We start from the raw sequence: 14,914 nt of genomic DNA, 5'->3' as shown, positions 1-14,914 counted from the left end.
TCCATTGCCTTGCTCTTTCTCCATAGTGCTTGTTTTCTAAACATACTGAATACTTTAGTTATTTTGTTTATTATCTGTCTTCCCCTGAAAACAGACATTTAATATGTTTTGTTCACTTCTGTCCTGTCAGTGCCTAAAATAGATAGAACCTGAACATAACACGTACTCAGTAAAGATGACAGGAGTGAATAAATGAGTGAATTAACGTCCTTCCCACTTGAACCTGATTCACACTATGCAGGAGACTGTGGCTGGACGACACCGCTCCACCATCTCTGCCTGGGGTCGTTAACTAACGGGTGGCTCCGCCTCCAGGACGGGTGTGCAGGCCGTGTTTAGTAACTTCACTACTTGGCATTACCTTTTGCTGGGATGGTTTCAGCTTTCAGTTGATCTTGGTCTCTTGATGTCCAGAAGAACTTCATGGTGATTTTAAAAAAATAAAAGGTTCGGCTTCTGGCATAGACTCAATTACACAACACAGACACCAAAATGACATGCTGAAACCCTGGGACTATGGACGCACCCACAGTCGGCTAGGTTATTTCCAGTTGTTTAAAAATTTTTCTAAACTTCACCAGATGACATAAATAGAGTCTGGTGAGCACACGTTAGGATCACAGAAAGACCGTCTTGACAACTGACAAGTAGATAGAGCCCTCTGAGCTCATACTGGGAACGCTTGCAGAAATATGGAGTCTCCCTCGTACTCAGAATCTTAGAAAGAACAGAACAGGTCAGATGGGGGAAAGCCAGGGGGCAGTGGGACAGGCCCTTCACTTAGGGGTCTGCAGACTAAGTGATGTCCTACTATAACTTGTCTAGGAGTATAAATGTTTCTATACGCACATTCAGATTTCTGAAAGCACAGAGATCAGGGGATGCATTTATTTATTAGCAAGAAAATTAAACAGATTAAGCAACTGGTTAATACACTTGTCATGAGGAAAAGTAGTATAATCTGGGCTCAAACTGCTTTATTCTCAGGAGTGTGAGTATTTCCTGACCTTTCACTTGACTGTTAGAAAGTGCAGAGTGACACAAAGGAGCCACATGGCAGTTAACACTATGCAGGAATTTCAGCAATGTCATATTACTGATAGAAGTCCAAACAGAGTGTATGCAACGTGATGTCCTCATTAGAAAACTAAACACCTAGATGAAAGTTTTAGGAAGACATATAATTGCAATAAAACTATATAAAAAGTAAAGAAATCACATGCACAGATTCAGTGTGACGGTTGTCGTGAGTAGGGAAGGCAGAGAGGGTTGGGTTGGAAGGTGTTAGACAATATGATTAGATGTAAGTTACTTTCAAGATATTGTCAGCAAAGAAAAGTTGCATTTGTTTATTATATTCTATTTAATAAAGCAGAGATTTAATACATTTTCACCAGAATTTTTTTTATTCATTTTAGAAAGGAGAGAGAGAGAGAAGGGGGGAGGAGCAGGAAGCATCAACTCCCATATGTGCCTTGACCAGGCAAGCCCAGGGTTTCGAACCGGTGACCTCAGCATTTCCAGGTTGACGCTTTATCCACTGCGCTACTACAGGTCAGGCTTCACCAGAAATTTTAAAATAAAAATTTAAAGCACCTATCTAGAACATTTATTTCTGTAGGACTCTTATTACTCCATGGTTCTAGAACAGTGAAATAGATTAAATTTGTATCCAGCATTAGACTCCTATTTTAAATCTAATAAAAATTGATGCATTTGATAAAACAGACTACTTTACCATGTCGAGTAGCAGTGTAGGTCACATAAATATAAACCTACACTGAAATGAGCATAAATCCTCATTCACTTTCACCACAACACTTTATGCAACATAAATTACAGGGTAAACAAATGTCTCATTTTCCAATGACATTTTATAAGCTAAAACTTGAAGCTTTCCCCAAGAATGCACACAGCACACCCCTGAGTTGCATGACCCTTCTGGTTAGGGCCCCGGACACTGCACGGCGGGCCAGGCATCGTGTCCTTCAACTGGAACCAGGAAGAGCTACTGCACAGTCACCGGAGAGCGCACTGCCACAAATCCTACACCGTTCTAGTCTCACAGCAATTAATGATAACTAGAGGAAGAAACAAAGCTGCGAACTATTTTACAGTCCCTACTGCTTGCTCTGTTTTCTGAGAATTCTGTATTATTGCCCCTCTGGACTGCCCCTGTGAGAGCGGTGAAGCAGCCCACCATCTCAAGGCCTCCCCGAAGGATGGCTGTCGACACTGTCACCACCCTGGAGAGACAGAGGGCCTTTCACCCCAAGGGGAAGAAGCAAAAAGTGCACGTGGGGCACGCTCACAGGCAACCCTCTTTTCGTCTTGCCCTCCGAGTGTCTCAGTTCCACCTAGGACTCTGGCACATGTCAGGGAGAGAGCCTGCGTCGCCAAGAAGCAGGAAAGCTGGTGCAGGTAACAGGTGGCTATTACTTAGTGCTGAGTAGAAAATAAAAGGACTTCACTAAAAAACACTTTGAATTATTTTCAGAGTTCTAAACCTCTCATTTCATTGTCTTTACAGTAAAGTATCTATTAATTAGAGCAGTGGTCCCCAACCATTTTTGGGCCAAAGACCGGTTTAATGTTAGAGAATATTTTCACGGACCAGCTTTTAGGGTGGGACGGATAAACGCACGAAATAAAATTATGCAACCGGTGTAAAAACTGTGGTATGTTTAAATATAATTGTCGAACTTATGAGACAAGCGTCAAGAGTGAGTCTTAGACGGATGTAACAGAGGGAATCTGGTCATTTTTAAAAAATAAAATATCGTTCAAATTTAAATATAAATAAATAAAATGGAAATAATGTAAGTTATTTATTCTTTCTCTGCGGACCGGTACCAAATGGCCCACGGACCGGTACCGGTCCACGGCCCGGGGGTTGGGGACCATTGGATTAGAGGCCTGGAAAGGAAAAGAATCTTTAATCTTTGCACAGAAAATTTCCTAAAATATTCCATATTATAATATAGAATTTGCATAAATTTACTACCTTTCCTTAGGATGAAAAGATGGCTTAAGTAACCATTTGTTTGAACACCCAAAATAAACTTTGCTGTGTAAATTGTAGGGTTTTATCATAAAATAATTGAGAAATTCAGAAAATGTGAGGAAGTCAAATATAATTTAATACAAGTTTCATTTAAAAATTACATCCAAATGAAGGAATGAATAAAACCACAGTTGCAGCCTCATTAATAAAAGGTAAAGTTGGCAATTTTAAATGTAAGCAAGTGTATTAATATGCTAATTTAAATTTCATGTATAAGTTTAACTTAAAAGAATGTGGATAAGTATTCATTCTGAGAATAATACTTGTGTGTGTATGATAGCAACATTCAATGAATAATGTTAACTTGCGAAGAAATACTATTATTAAAAAGGTAGTTTTCTATTCAATATGTAAGTCCCCAATCCAATGAAAAAAAACCCACCAAAATTAACAAATAATTATGATTCAATTTAAAGTTCTATCTTTCAACTCTTCATAATCTTCTTGGTAAACAGATCCTAAATAAAAAATAACAAAATTAAATCTTGTTAATACAAAACGTCATAATTAGTCACTGAAAAATCTGTAACATTTGCAAGACTGTAGAGAAACAGATACTTCCTCTATTTCCTGTTCTGATCATTTTTACGTTCTCTAGTTGACCATAAAAAGCTTCCGATGGACTTGGTGTTAATTCACATCTTTCTTCCCCACCCCAACGCCCACCAGTAACACTGGTGACTTCAACAGCCCCATTTGCAGGAAAGGGCACAAAACCACTGTAGCTCAGGCATTTATCCCCAAGCCACTTCGGTCACTCACAAGGTCACTGCTTGGTCAGTCATCGCTTGGGAACTCTGCTTTACTTCTAGGTGCTGAAACTCTTAAAATGTCCCTAGCTGCCATATTTCTATACTCCTATTTTCCATACCCTACACCCTCACTGAACGAGGTAACTGCCCTCCTCTGAACTGCCCATTCCTCGATCTCCTTCACGCTCATTTGAATCCCCCCCAGCCCCACAACCCCCCATCCCTCCTGACCTAGCCCCTCGACGCCCTCTTGGAGACTGAGAATCCCTCCTTTGCCCGGCGTTCTGTTCTCGGCCCTCCCCTCCCCTCCATCCGCACACTGAGGTTTGCACCTCCTGCTAGGCCTACATAGGCCCTGCGTGGAGTGTCGCTATCACACGATGTCCAACACGACACTCCAAGTGCTTGCTGGGAATTTCACTGGAGCACCTCACCATCGCCTACAATTCAGCACGCCCAATAGAACTCAGCAGCTTCACAAACCAGTGCTCTCTCTTGACTTTCCTATTTTTTATCTACTCATTCTCAAGACCAGTAGTATCCTTCTCACCCTCCCTCTTGACCATCCATCTCCTCTCCACCCCGTAGGCACTCTTATTTCAGTACTGTACAGTTAAGGGCGCTTCACTTTGTATGTGGACCACGATCACAGTGCCAGGTGTCTTTCACTTCCTGTCTTGAGGCTATTCCAGACATTTCCACAAAATGACATCAGATTATTTCTAACATGCAATGGATCTGATCAATCTACTGCTTTGAAATGTACCACCCGATGACGTACAAGATATGTGCACAGTCTCTATCTTTCCATAAAACACTTTCTAATCACAGAAAGAAAAATAGTAACCATATGTAGTGGGGAAATGGACAGCAACTTAACCAGTAGATGAAAGTTATCCTCATCAATAAGGAATAAATGAAGATCACGCAACTCCAAATGTGATACTCTAAGAAGGAAGCTTACATGATGTTTTCAGCCAAAATTACAAAATATGAATCAAATTATAAGAAGGTATTAGCAAGTACAGAGGGAAAAGTCTAAAAAATAATTGGTCCGTACTCTTCAAAAGTGTATCATAAAAGACAAAGAAAGGCTGTCACAGATTAAAGAAAACTGGAAGACAGGACACTAAACACAGTACATGATTCTGGACGATGCCTGGTACCAAAAAAAAATGGGGGGGGGGTAGAAACCATTAAAGATATTTTGGGGACAAGTGAAAAAAAACTAGAATGTAGACAACAGATTATACAAGAGTTTTAGATGAGTGGTAACTTTCCTGAACTTGATAGCGATAGTGTGGTTATATAAAGATGCCCTTGTTCTTAGGATATACGCGCTGAAGTATTAAGGGGCAATGCTTTATCCACATACGCAGACAGGGGAAGAAAGTGTGAAAATAATAAAGAAAATGTGGCAAGATGTTAAAAATAGGTCAAGCAATGTAAAGGTTATTCTGGAGTTCTTTGTATTATATTAGCAACTTTTCCGTACACTTGAAATCATCTAGAATAAAGGTTAGGACAACGCGTACCCTTCCTCACTGTGGCCGCATTCAACAGCTTTAATCCAGCCGCCCTCCTGAGCATGGAGGACATGCTCTCACTTGCTTCTGTCCATGTCTAAAATCCACTCCTCTCCCCCACATCCCACTTATAAAAGTCTATTTTCTCTTTTCCAGGGCCCATCTTACTTACCTTTTCTATTACTTTCCAAACCCCACCAAACTGGCTGTAATCCCTCCCTAAGAATTTAATGAGCCCAGATGATTAGTAAACCAGGGCACAGTTCAAAAGAAACAAAGAGTGACAATATGCTTAGTTTTAAACAGATGAAATTTAAAAGTAACTGTAGAATAGCCTCTCGAAATTCAGAAGTACATGACCAGAGGTCGGGGAGAATAGAGATTTAAGGGTCATACGCCCAGAAAGAGAAATAGAAGCTGTAATGATAGGTGAGTTATCTCAGGATAAATATGTAAAGAGGGAAGGAGTCCAACAATCACTCTGAGGACAGCATTTGTTATTAGACGGCAGCAAAAGGGACAGAAAGACAGAAGGAGAGACAGAAAGAGAACCACAACACAGCCTCCAGAGTATGGAGAGAGAAGAAAAGTTTGAAGGAGGGCTAGTAAGACACTATTAAATGTGACAGCGTGTTCATAGAGAAAAGAAAACTAAGCAGATACATGATCAGGAAAAAAAAAACCACGGGTCATTGAGAGTAGTTTCAATATCATTGCAAAGATGGGGCCCAATCAAGTTTATTCAACTTCAACAATCTGTAATGAGTGCCCACCATGTGCCAAACACCGGGTTTAAGAAAGAACACTGGCTAGAATTAGCAATGTATATACACGAAAGGTGGGGAAAAGTAGAATATAAAGGGAACATTTTTAAAAAGTCTATACTTTATAATTGTTATCAAAACAGATTCTTACCAAAGATGATAAAAAGATTCATCTTGTATAATCTGAACCTAGAAATAATATAATATATAAGGAAGATTAAAGTTGGCCTCTCAGAATGGTTTTTCCATTAATAAAAACATATAAGGGAATAAATAATACATTTAAAAAGCATGATCATTAGCTTTTGTGATCTGATTTAAAATTGTAATAAAAATAAGGAATTACAAGGATAACTTTTGTTTATAAGAGGTTATTTCTGAAAAACACAGCATATTAAGTTGTGAAACACCCTTACAAGTTTGTTCGATGGTTAATAGAAAGCCGCTTGCTGGGACACAAGAGAGCCCGACAAGCCCAAGGTTGTGGCCAGAGTGATGAGACATAGTCCAGTGCGTGTATTTAAGGAACTGGATCTGGAGGGACACTCAGAACGAGGTCAAGACTTTCTGCACACTGTTCTGCTTGTTCAAACATCCTTTGCACATGACAAACCACTGGCTACTTTTTCTTCCTAATCACCTTTCCTCCTCCTTAACTGGATAAGAAAAGTAAAATAGAGTGTCACTAATCTGAATGTTGGCTTATATGCTATTATTGCAAACAGTTTCTATTACTGATGTGATATTACATGAACAGTAATGAATTTCCAGTGTTACATTGATTACAAAACAGCATTTTGTTCTAATTATTGCTTAAAAATATTCTTCACAAAATAATTTCTCCAGGTTTCCTGTCAAAGTAGAAGTTGCCATCAAGTGACTGTACTAAGAACCGACAGAAGTACTCAGCATGATAACACGTGTATTAGGACATGCAGGTGAAAGAAAGAAAACAACAATTACGATTTACCAATTCATGTGGCATTACTGGTTACAGAGATTTGCTTGAGCATCCAGATCCTCCAATTACTTTAATAAATATACCAGATCACATCTCCTGCTGCTCTGGCCACAATGTAAACTCAATATTGATGCAGTCAGGAACATGGTTTAATTTGTGAGATGTTTTCCAGGAATGAAGTAAGGACATCAAGGCCACAACGCAAGGGCAGACTTTGTTAAATGCATTAAATTAGATAGCAGCATCGGCGTGACTACCTAAAGTGATATGTAATTTTATATTCCCGTTAAAATGTTTTTCTTCATCAATATGAATGAGCTTGGTCATCTGTATTAAAAGGCTGGCATTACAGTCCAGATTTAACAGATAAGCGTGTTCCCGTCGCTCAGGGAGCCCCAGTGAACGTGCTCCCTCTGCGGTCCTCGGCCGACGCAGACCCCTGCTGCCTACCCTCCCTCGCTGCTGCAGCCCACGCTCTACTCTTAGTTATGATGCTCAGCGGCTCTGTGGCGCCCTCGTTTCTATAGTTCTGCACATTGCATGTGACACTTGGGAACACTGCTGTTCTAATGTCATCCAAGAGTAGCTAAACAGTTATAGAAGCCAGTCCTTAAGTGCAATAAAAATTATAACTTACTTTCACTGGATAATTGTTGGCATTTCAGTCTGAGTCTGTATTTTTCATTTTCTTCGAGCATTCTAGAAATGACTTTGTGTACTTTTTTCCACGCTGAAACCTTAAAAAGATAAGCACAGTTAGGAAATAATGAGCAGAAAAGCAAGAATCCCTTTCGATTGGAAGCACATGGGAGCCGCTCACCTGTGTGGCCATCAATTGATATCATTGTTATAAAGCAGTCTGAGCATTTCAGAGGCCTAAAACTTACATGGTTTTCCCCTGATCACTGAATTCTGACTTCTTTTTCCAACCTCCCAGCATTTCTTCTCTGCAGTGTTTAAATTAACTGTCTGGGATGAGCTGCCCTTTTCAAGGCCATGTCTATAAAACGCTAGTACCTAAATGGTTCCAACACAGTTGGTTTTGTTTTGAAAAATAATAAAAACAATGAATTTCTACTCTTATGCCTAAGCCACTGGGCAATAATTTTATTTTTCATGTATTTTAGTCTAGATAAGAATTACACATTTCTGCTAGGACATACCAAAGCAAATTAACCCGAGAGCATGAGTGCACTAGAATAGAAAAAATGAGGACACGGGAGGCAAACACACAGACCTTGGCTCAAATTCTGGCTTCACCACTCGCCGGTGGCTTGACATTGGGCACATGTTTTAATCCCCGCTAGGAATAACTTCATACACCGCATTAGTAGAATGAATGAAAAATATTTGTAAAGCACTTCCCCATGTCTGGTATGCAAGAGTTAAAAGTTAATATTGGCTACTGCTCTTTGCACCTCACACAAGAGGGATGGGTTCTTCTTGGGAGAAATAATTCTTAGCGGGACGATTAGGTGCTCACTCAAAATATATTCGCTGTGAGGGCTAGTCACCTTGAATGCTAGTTTGTACTATATGTGAATTATAACTCAAACGGTAAGCTCAGAAAAATATAATTTTGTGTGTCATTATCAACTAACGATTTCTTTAAACTGAAGTGTAAAATATATGGTGGAAATCAAAGATTAGTAGAGCAACTAGTGTTGGACCAGAAGTAAAAGAGGTTCAGCGATCAAGGTTTGTCCTTGTCAGTTTTCCTGCTCGAGACTCAATGTACACCCCATGGTTTTAAAAGAGCAGTATGATACCAATACATAGATCATTCTTTTCTGGGAAATTCATGATTTTCTTCTTCCGTGACATTATCTATCAGAGTTTGTTATAGTCTATGGAACATACATTTTCATGCTGTGGAAAATCTCCCAGTGGGTTACATTTTGATTAAAATGTGTTTGATAACTTCAAACACTGCAAGGACTATTTTATGGTTAATACACATTTCCAAACCAAGCTCCATTTCTGCTAAGTTAATTTTTCTCACTTCAGTAAATTAAACTTTTCAAAAGATGAAACTAGTTTTACTGACCTGAGTATCTTCATACATTTTTTCCTCCTTTTCCAAGTGAGAGGAGGGGAGATAGAGAAACAGATTCCCACATGTGCCCTGACTGGGACCCACCTGGCAACCCCTTTCTGGGGTCAATGCTCTGCCCATGTTGGGCCATGCTCACAACTGAACTATTTTTAGTGCCTGAGGTGCTGGAGCATCAGCTCCCTGCCCAATTCACTAGAACCAATCGAGCCATGGCTACAGGGTAGAGGGCGAGGAGAAGAAAGAGAGGGAAGGGGGAGGGGGAGAAGTAGAGAAGCAAATGGCTACTTCTCCTGTGTGCTCTGCCTGGGAATTAGACCCGGGACATCCATGTGCCAGGCCGACGCTCTACCACTGAGCCAACCGGCGAGGGCCCACACATTTGTATTTAGTGACGTTAATCTAAAATTCAAATACAGTTCATTCTCCTTTTCTATAATATACCTTTTTCTTTTTCTTCATTATTTTGGAAGCTTCATTGAAAGGTATTGGAAAATCAAACGTTTTGGCTAAAGTCTTCTGGGTTAAACCTAATTTTTTTAAAAAAGAAAGGTGAAATATCAAGGTCAGCACATATTTTAAAGGAGTCACTATTCTGAGAACAGAGACAATGATAAAGGTTTCTTGAGCTCTCTTTGGTGTTTTTTTTTTTTACAATTATTGGTATATTTCTGATCACTAGGTAATACCTGTTTACCAATTAGCTAATATAATGGTGGGGGTGGGTGGGAGAAGAAAACTAGAGATAACTTTAGAAGTGCGTAGGAAATGTCTGATTTGAAAGGTGAGCCCTAAAAGGTCAGCAACATAACAAACACCAGAACCCACCCTGCCCCGTGTGCTTCTACGAGCACTTTTCTTTTACAACTTCAGGTGCTATGCTTCCGACTACACGAAACACCTGCGGTCCCTCAGCATGTCTTCTTCTTACCCCTCTCAGCCTTGTTGCGCTTGCTGTTCTATCTGGCTAGAACACTGCGTATGCATGCATGTGCGTGCACACGCACACGCACACGCACACACACGCACACCAGGCAAATTTCTATCTGCTCTTTAAGACTTGGCTCACATGTCACCTCCTCTTGAAAGCCTTCCTTCAAACACGCACAGTCCCGCACACAGCACTGGTTCCGGGAACACTTTATTCAGAGCACGCAGCAGGCTTTTACACCGTGTGTTTACACTGTGACTCCTCAGCTTGGCTGTGACCTAGAGGACAGTGGCCTTGTCTGCCTGACTCATCCTTCTGTCCACACTACCAGACACACAGGAGAGCCTAATAAAAGCTCATCAGAGTGAATAAACTTCCTGACTCAACTCACTGCACCATGCTGCCTTCCCAAATATTAACTGCTGGAGGAAAACCTAAGGGCTGTGTGTCCAAAGACAAAATCATAACCTTCCGCTGACAACCTACCGGGCTATAACTTAATATTGTTCTGCCTTTATTAGATTGTTTTTAATTAACTTCTATTTATGGCAAATGGTACATATTTTCCACAAGGTAATGATATAAAGTGTTCTAAAAAGAAATTTAGTCGAGAAGGAGAAATGCACTTATTCAAAATAAATATAAAAAGTAAGTGACAATATGGATGAGATGAGTATATGGTTTAAGGAAATAACTCAAGTCGGGAAGCTCTGCTCTTCATAGACACATATTTATCCTTCTAACCAAATGCCTGTGAAGCTTGGAATATTATATTTGCATCATTCCCAAATGTTTTCTGTTTGTAAGTCCTACCTAACCTGGACATATACTCCTCGAGCTCAGGATTGGAGTTATCGAGTCTATCTGTAATTAGATGAGGATCCAAAATATGTCAAGGAGTAATACAGAGAATGTGAAAAAGAAGAGAATACAAAATTATTTCTTCCACTTACTTTGTGTACCTGAGGCTGCTCCTGTATAAAGACTCTGATCAGATATGTTTCAAATCTGTTTCTAGCTCTCACTTTCTACACACTCAGACCCAGTGAAAATGTACCTCTAGTTCTTCCTAATCATTGGCTATCCCTGTTCTACACTCAGGGCTTTGTTCACACATTTCCCCCACCTCTGATTCCCTCCTGTCTCAGCAGCATGTGTAAATCTCATGGAGCATCCACCACCACGAAGCCCTCCCTGATTTCCTCTTTCCCAAATTATTCGCCACTTCCAAAGCATTTACTTGTACCTCCATAACATCACTCATCATCCTCTATTACATATAAATTATGAGTGTATCTCCCAAGTTCTGCAAGAAGAGGAGCCAGCCTGATTTATTAGCCTTGTTAGAGATGTTAGAAGAGTTGCCTGATTTGCCTGTCCCTGCACTTCTAAATTCCACTATATCTTACAAACAACTTACGAGTTTACCTTCCAGAAGTGTACCTCTCTCTGACAGTTTCACTTGACCATTCAAAAATATTTAGTGACTATAAAGTGACAGTCTCCGAGGCAGGGAAGAGAAAGGAGGGACACTAGAAAGATGACTGCAGGAGCATTGAAGCGACCAAAAGAATGACTAAATCCACACTAAATTTGAAGATACTAAAACATAACTGGGCACATCAGAGCGCAGACGACAGAGAAGGGATTGAAAGGGTTAGACATCACATAAAGTACCAAGTATGCAATTTAATGGGACCAAGTCAGTTTAAAGGACCAAACATGATTTAAAGAAATAGTCTTTCAATTGCATGGCTTCTGAGGGAGAAAAAGCAAAAAAAGACGGATCGTAAATTAGGTCCCAAAGGAAATATCCATAACATGCATAAAGTCAAAATGTTACAAACAACACTCTGATAACAATGCAATAAAACAAGAGTTTGCCAACAAAAACAAAAACAGAAAAGTCCTGGAAATTTAAAGAAAAAGTAAATCTATTAAGCAACTCCAGAGTCAGAGTAATACAAACTGAAATTACAGAATTTTTAAAAAGTGACAATAAAAACACTACATATTAGAATCTAATACATTTAAGGTAGTGATTAGAAGAAACATCATTGCATTAAAATCTTTTACCAATAAAAAGGAAGAATAAAAATAAATGAATGTTCTGTTCAAAAAAGTAAAAAGTAAACTAAAAGTGAGAACATTTAAGGAAGTAATAATTTTAGCTTTATTGTTTATCTTTGTTAATGAGAAAGAAATGTCTCAATATTTCAAAATCTTAGTTTATTAAAACAAAAACATAGACAAAATTGATCAAGAAAAAGGTAGAAAGCACACTTTAAAAAAATGACAAAGGGGAAATAATCCAGAAAATACAAAAAACTTTCAATGATCTTAAGACACTACTTTGCAGACTTTTATGCAAATAAAGTTGGAAACCTAGATGAAACAGATCACTTCCTAGGAAAACACAGATTACCAGACTTGACCCATGAGAGTTAGAAAATTTAAAAAGAGGCCAATTTTCATAGGAGATGCAAAGTGACGGCACAATGATCCTACAAAAATACTAGACCCAGACGGTTTCCCAGAAGAATTCTACCAAACCTTCAAACTCCAGATAGTCCCCATGTTCTATAAGGTAGTCCGGAGGAATGAAAAGTTTCTAACACATTTTATGAAGTATAACTCTGATGCCTAAGCCAGATAAAGAAATACAAAGAAAGAAAAACTACAACTCACTGTCTCTCACAAATATCAATGCAAAAATTCTAATCAAATTGTTGGCAGAGCCTGGCTTGTGGTGGTGCAGTGGGTGAATCCTCGGCCTGGAACGTTGAGGTTGCCAGTTCAAAGCCCTGGGCTTGTCCAATCAAGGTACATACGACAAGCAATCAATGAACAGCTCAAGTGAAGCAACTATGAATTGATACTTCTAGTGCTCCCCCACCCTCTGTCAAATCAATAAATACAATTTTTAAAAAAAATTGTTAGCAGAGCCCAACATTGCTTCATGAAAGAATACATCATAACCAAGTAGGATTCATTTTATAAATGCAAGGTTGGTTCAATATTAGGAAACCCACTTATGTCATATGCCTTGTTAATAAATCTAAAGAAAAAATGTTTCTCTCCATAGATCTGACAAAACCTCTGACTAAATTCAGCACTCACTCATGATAAAAAAACTCTGAAGAAAATAAAAATTTGGGAATGCTTTGTAATATATTAAATATAGATGCCTTAGTCTGAAAGCCAGGACCTTATTTAATGGCTAATACTGGAGGCATTACCCCTAAGATACAAAACGAGGCAAGGAAGCCTACAATCTCCACCTCTGTTCATCAGTCTTGTACTCGAGGCATTAGTCTACGCAAAACAGGTCTATTGCAGGCATAACCACACGTAAAAAAAAAAAAAAAAAAAAAAAATATATATATATATATATATATCTGTTTATAAATAATAGTATACCTGCAAACTCCTAAGTATCAACAATAAAACTAACTCTAATAATAAGAGAATTTGGTGAAGTACTAGAAACTAAAGTTAACATAAAGAGTCACTAGGCTAAGTGAAAGAAGCCAATCGAGAAAAGTCACATCTTATGTGAGTTGATTTATACAAAATGTCCAGAACAGGTAAATCTATGGAGACAGAAAGTAGTGTGGTGCTGGCTGGGGGCTCAGGAATGGGGGAGGGGAGGGCAGTGAGCCGGAACAGTGAGAGCTGAAGGGCCCAGGGCTTTCTCTGAGTGACAATGACAACGTCCCAAAATTGACTATGGTGATGGTTGCACAATTCTGTAAAAATCCAACGCAGTGCGCACTGGAAACGGGTAAGTTGAAATGGCTTGTGAATTATATCTCAACAAAGCTATTAAAAAAGAAAAGAAAAGCACAGGTGGAGGGGTGAGCCCTCCAAAGAGACGCAGGACTTTTTCTCCCTGTATTTTGCATGTTACTAGGATGTGTGTCACTTTGTCAAACCTCCTCAAAATGTATGCACGTCAATCCTAAATGAAGTTGATTCTTTTCTAAAGATCAAGAGGCGTCATAAGCACAAACGATAAACATTTAGGGGACGTCATGGAGGAGGAGCCCCCATTTACAACAGCAGAAAAGCTCAACTACTCAGGAGGAAATGGGACGAGACCCAGGCAGAGCCTACAGGAGGGAATTCCTTGAACAGGAAGCATTCCTGGAAGAAGACACAGAAGCAGCTGGAACCGATGAAAAGGCGGCCGGTTAGAAAGGAAGTGACTCCACACCTCAGACACGTCGGTTCTCCCTAAGGGAGTCTGTCAAGTCAGGGACTCCCACTAGGAGCCCAAGAAGCAAGCCCCTCGCTCTGGGGGGCTCGGGCCAGGGACCTGTCCTCCCGGATTTTGATCTCCCGCTCGTCTTAAATGACTTGCACGTGCACCTCAGCGCCCTTTGCGAGGCCCGCCTACAGCGAAGGACAGAACACTGGCAGGGGGGCAGGGCCTGCGCCACCGGCCCGAGTGGCCTACAAGCCGGGGACAGGCCGGGCTGAGCGAGGCTGCGGGGCTCACGGCGGCTGACCGCCCTGGGTCCGGCCGACGAGGGTGAAAGGGGCCTGACCCCGTCCCCGCCCGCCGGTCCCCTTCGCGCCACCTGCACCCGACGCCGACTGCCCGCCGCTCCGCGCGCTCGAGGCTCGCGCCGCTGAGGGGGCCGCAGGGACCTCGGGCTCGAACCCGGGGGGCAGCTCCCCACTGCCCGCTGCCCCCGCTGCCGCTCCCCGCGGCTCCTCCTGGCTGCCGCCGGCCTGGCCCTCCGCCCGGCGGCCGCTCAGCAGCAACACGCCGCCACGCTGGCGCGAACCAAAGCGGGGCACGTAGACCAAGCGCGCTCGTGCCCGCTCCCGCTTCCCTCCGACCGCCGCCATCGCAGC

General features: G+C 40.9%; 1 protein-coding gene across 1 annotated transcript; it reads right to left on the bottom strand.

Moving 5' to 3' along the window:
- Positions 1–3,126: 3,126 nt before the first annotated feature.
- Positions 3,127–14,914, bottom strand: C4H5orf47 (chromosome 4 C5orf47 homolog). The gene is made up of 5 exons (XM_066277619.1): positions 14,635–14,914; positions 9,565–9,650; positions 7,705–7,804; positions 6,258–6,295; positions 3,127–3,522 (listed from the first exon to the last, which is right to left on the bottom strand). Exons 1-4 carry the CDS (start codon positions 14,906–14,908, stop codon positions 6,276–6,278), a joined length of 480 nt encoding a protein of 159 aa, XP_066133716.1. The 5' UTR covers positions 14,909–14,914; the 3' UTR covers positions 3,127–3,522; positions 6,258–6,275.

This window comes from Saccopteryx bilineata, chromosome 4 (genome assembly GCF_036850765.1).
Source record: "Saccopteryx bilineata isolate mSacBil1 chromosome 4, mSacBil1_pri_phased_curated, whole genome shotgun sequence".
Taxonomy (NCBI): Eukaryota; Metazoa; Chordata; class Mammalia; order Chiroptera; family Emballonuridae; genus Saccopteryx; species Saccopteryx bilineata.
The sequence above is the reverse complement of the archived record's forward strand: the minus strand, read 5'-3'. Positions and strand labels throughout refer to the sequence as shown.

Coding starts and splice junctions, on each gene's coding strand:
- C4H5orf47 (XM_066277619.1), bottom strand. CDS start 14,908: ATGGCGGCGGTCGGAGGGAAGCGGGAGCGGGCACGAGCGCGCTTGGTC. Junction 7,805..9,564: donor TAATGAAGAAAAAGAAAAAG/GTATATTATAGA, acceptor TATCTTTTTAAG/GTTTCAGCGTGGAAAAAAGT. Junction 6,296..7,704: donor CCAACAATTATCCAGTGAAA/GTAAGTTATAAT, acceptor TATTATTTCTAG/GTTCAGATTATACAAGATGA.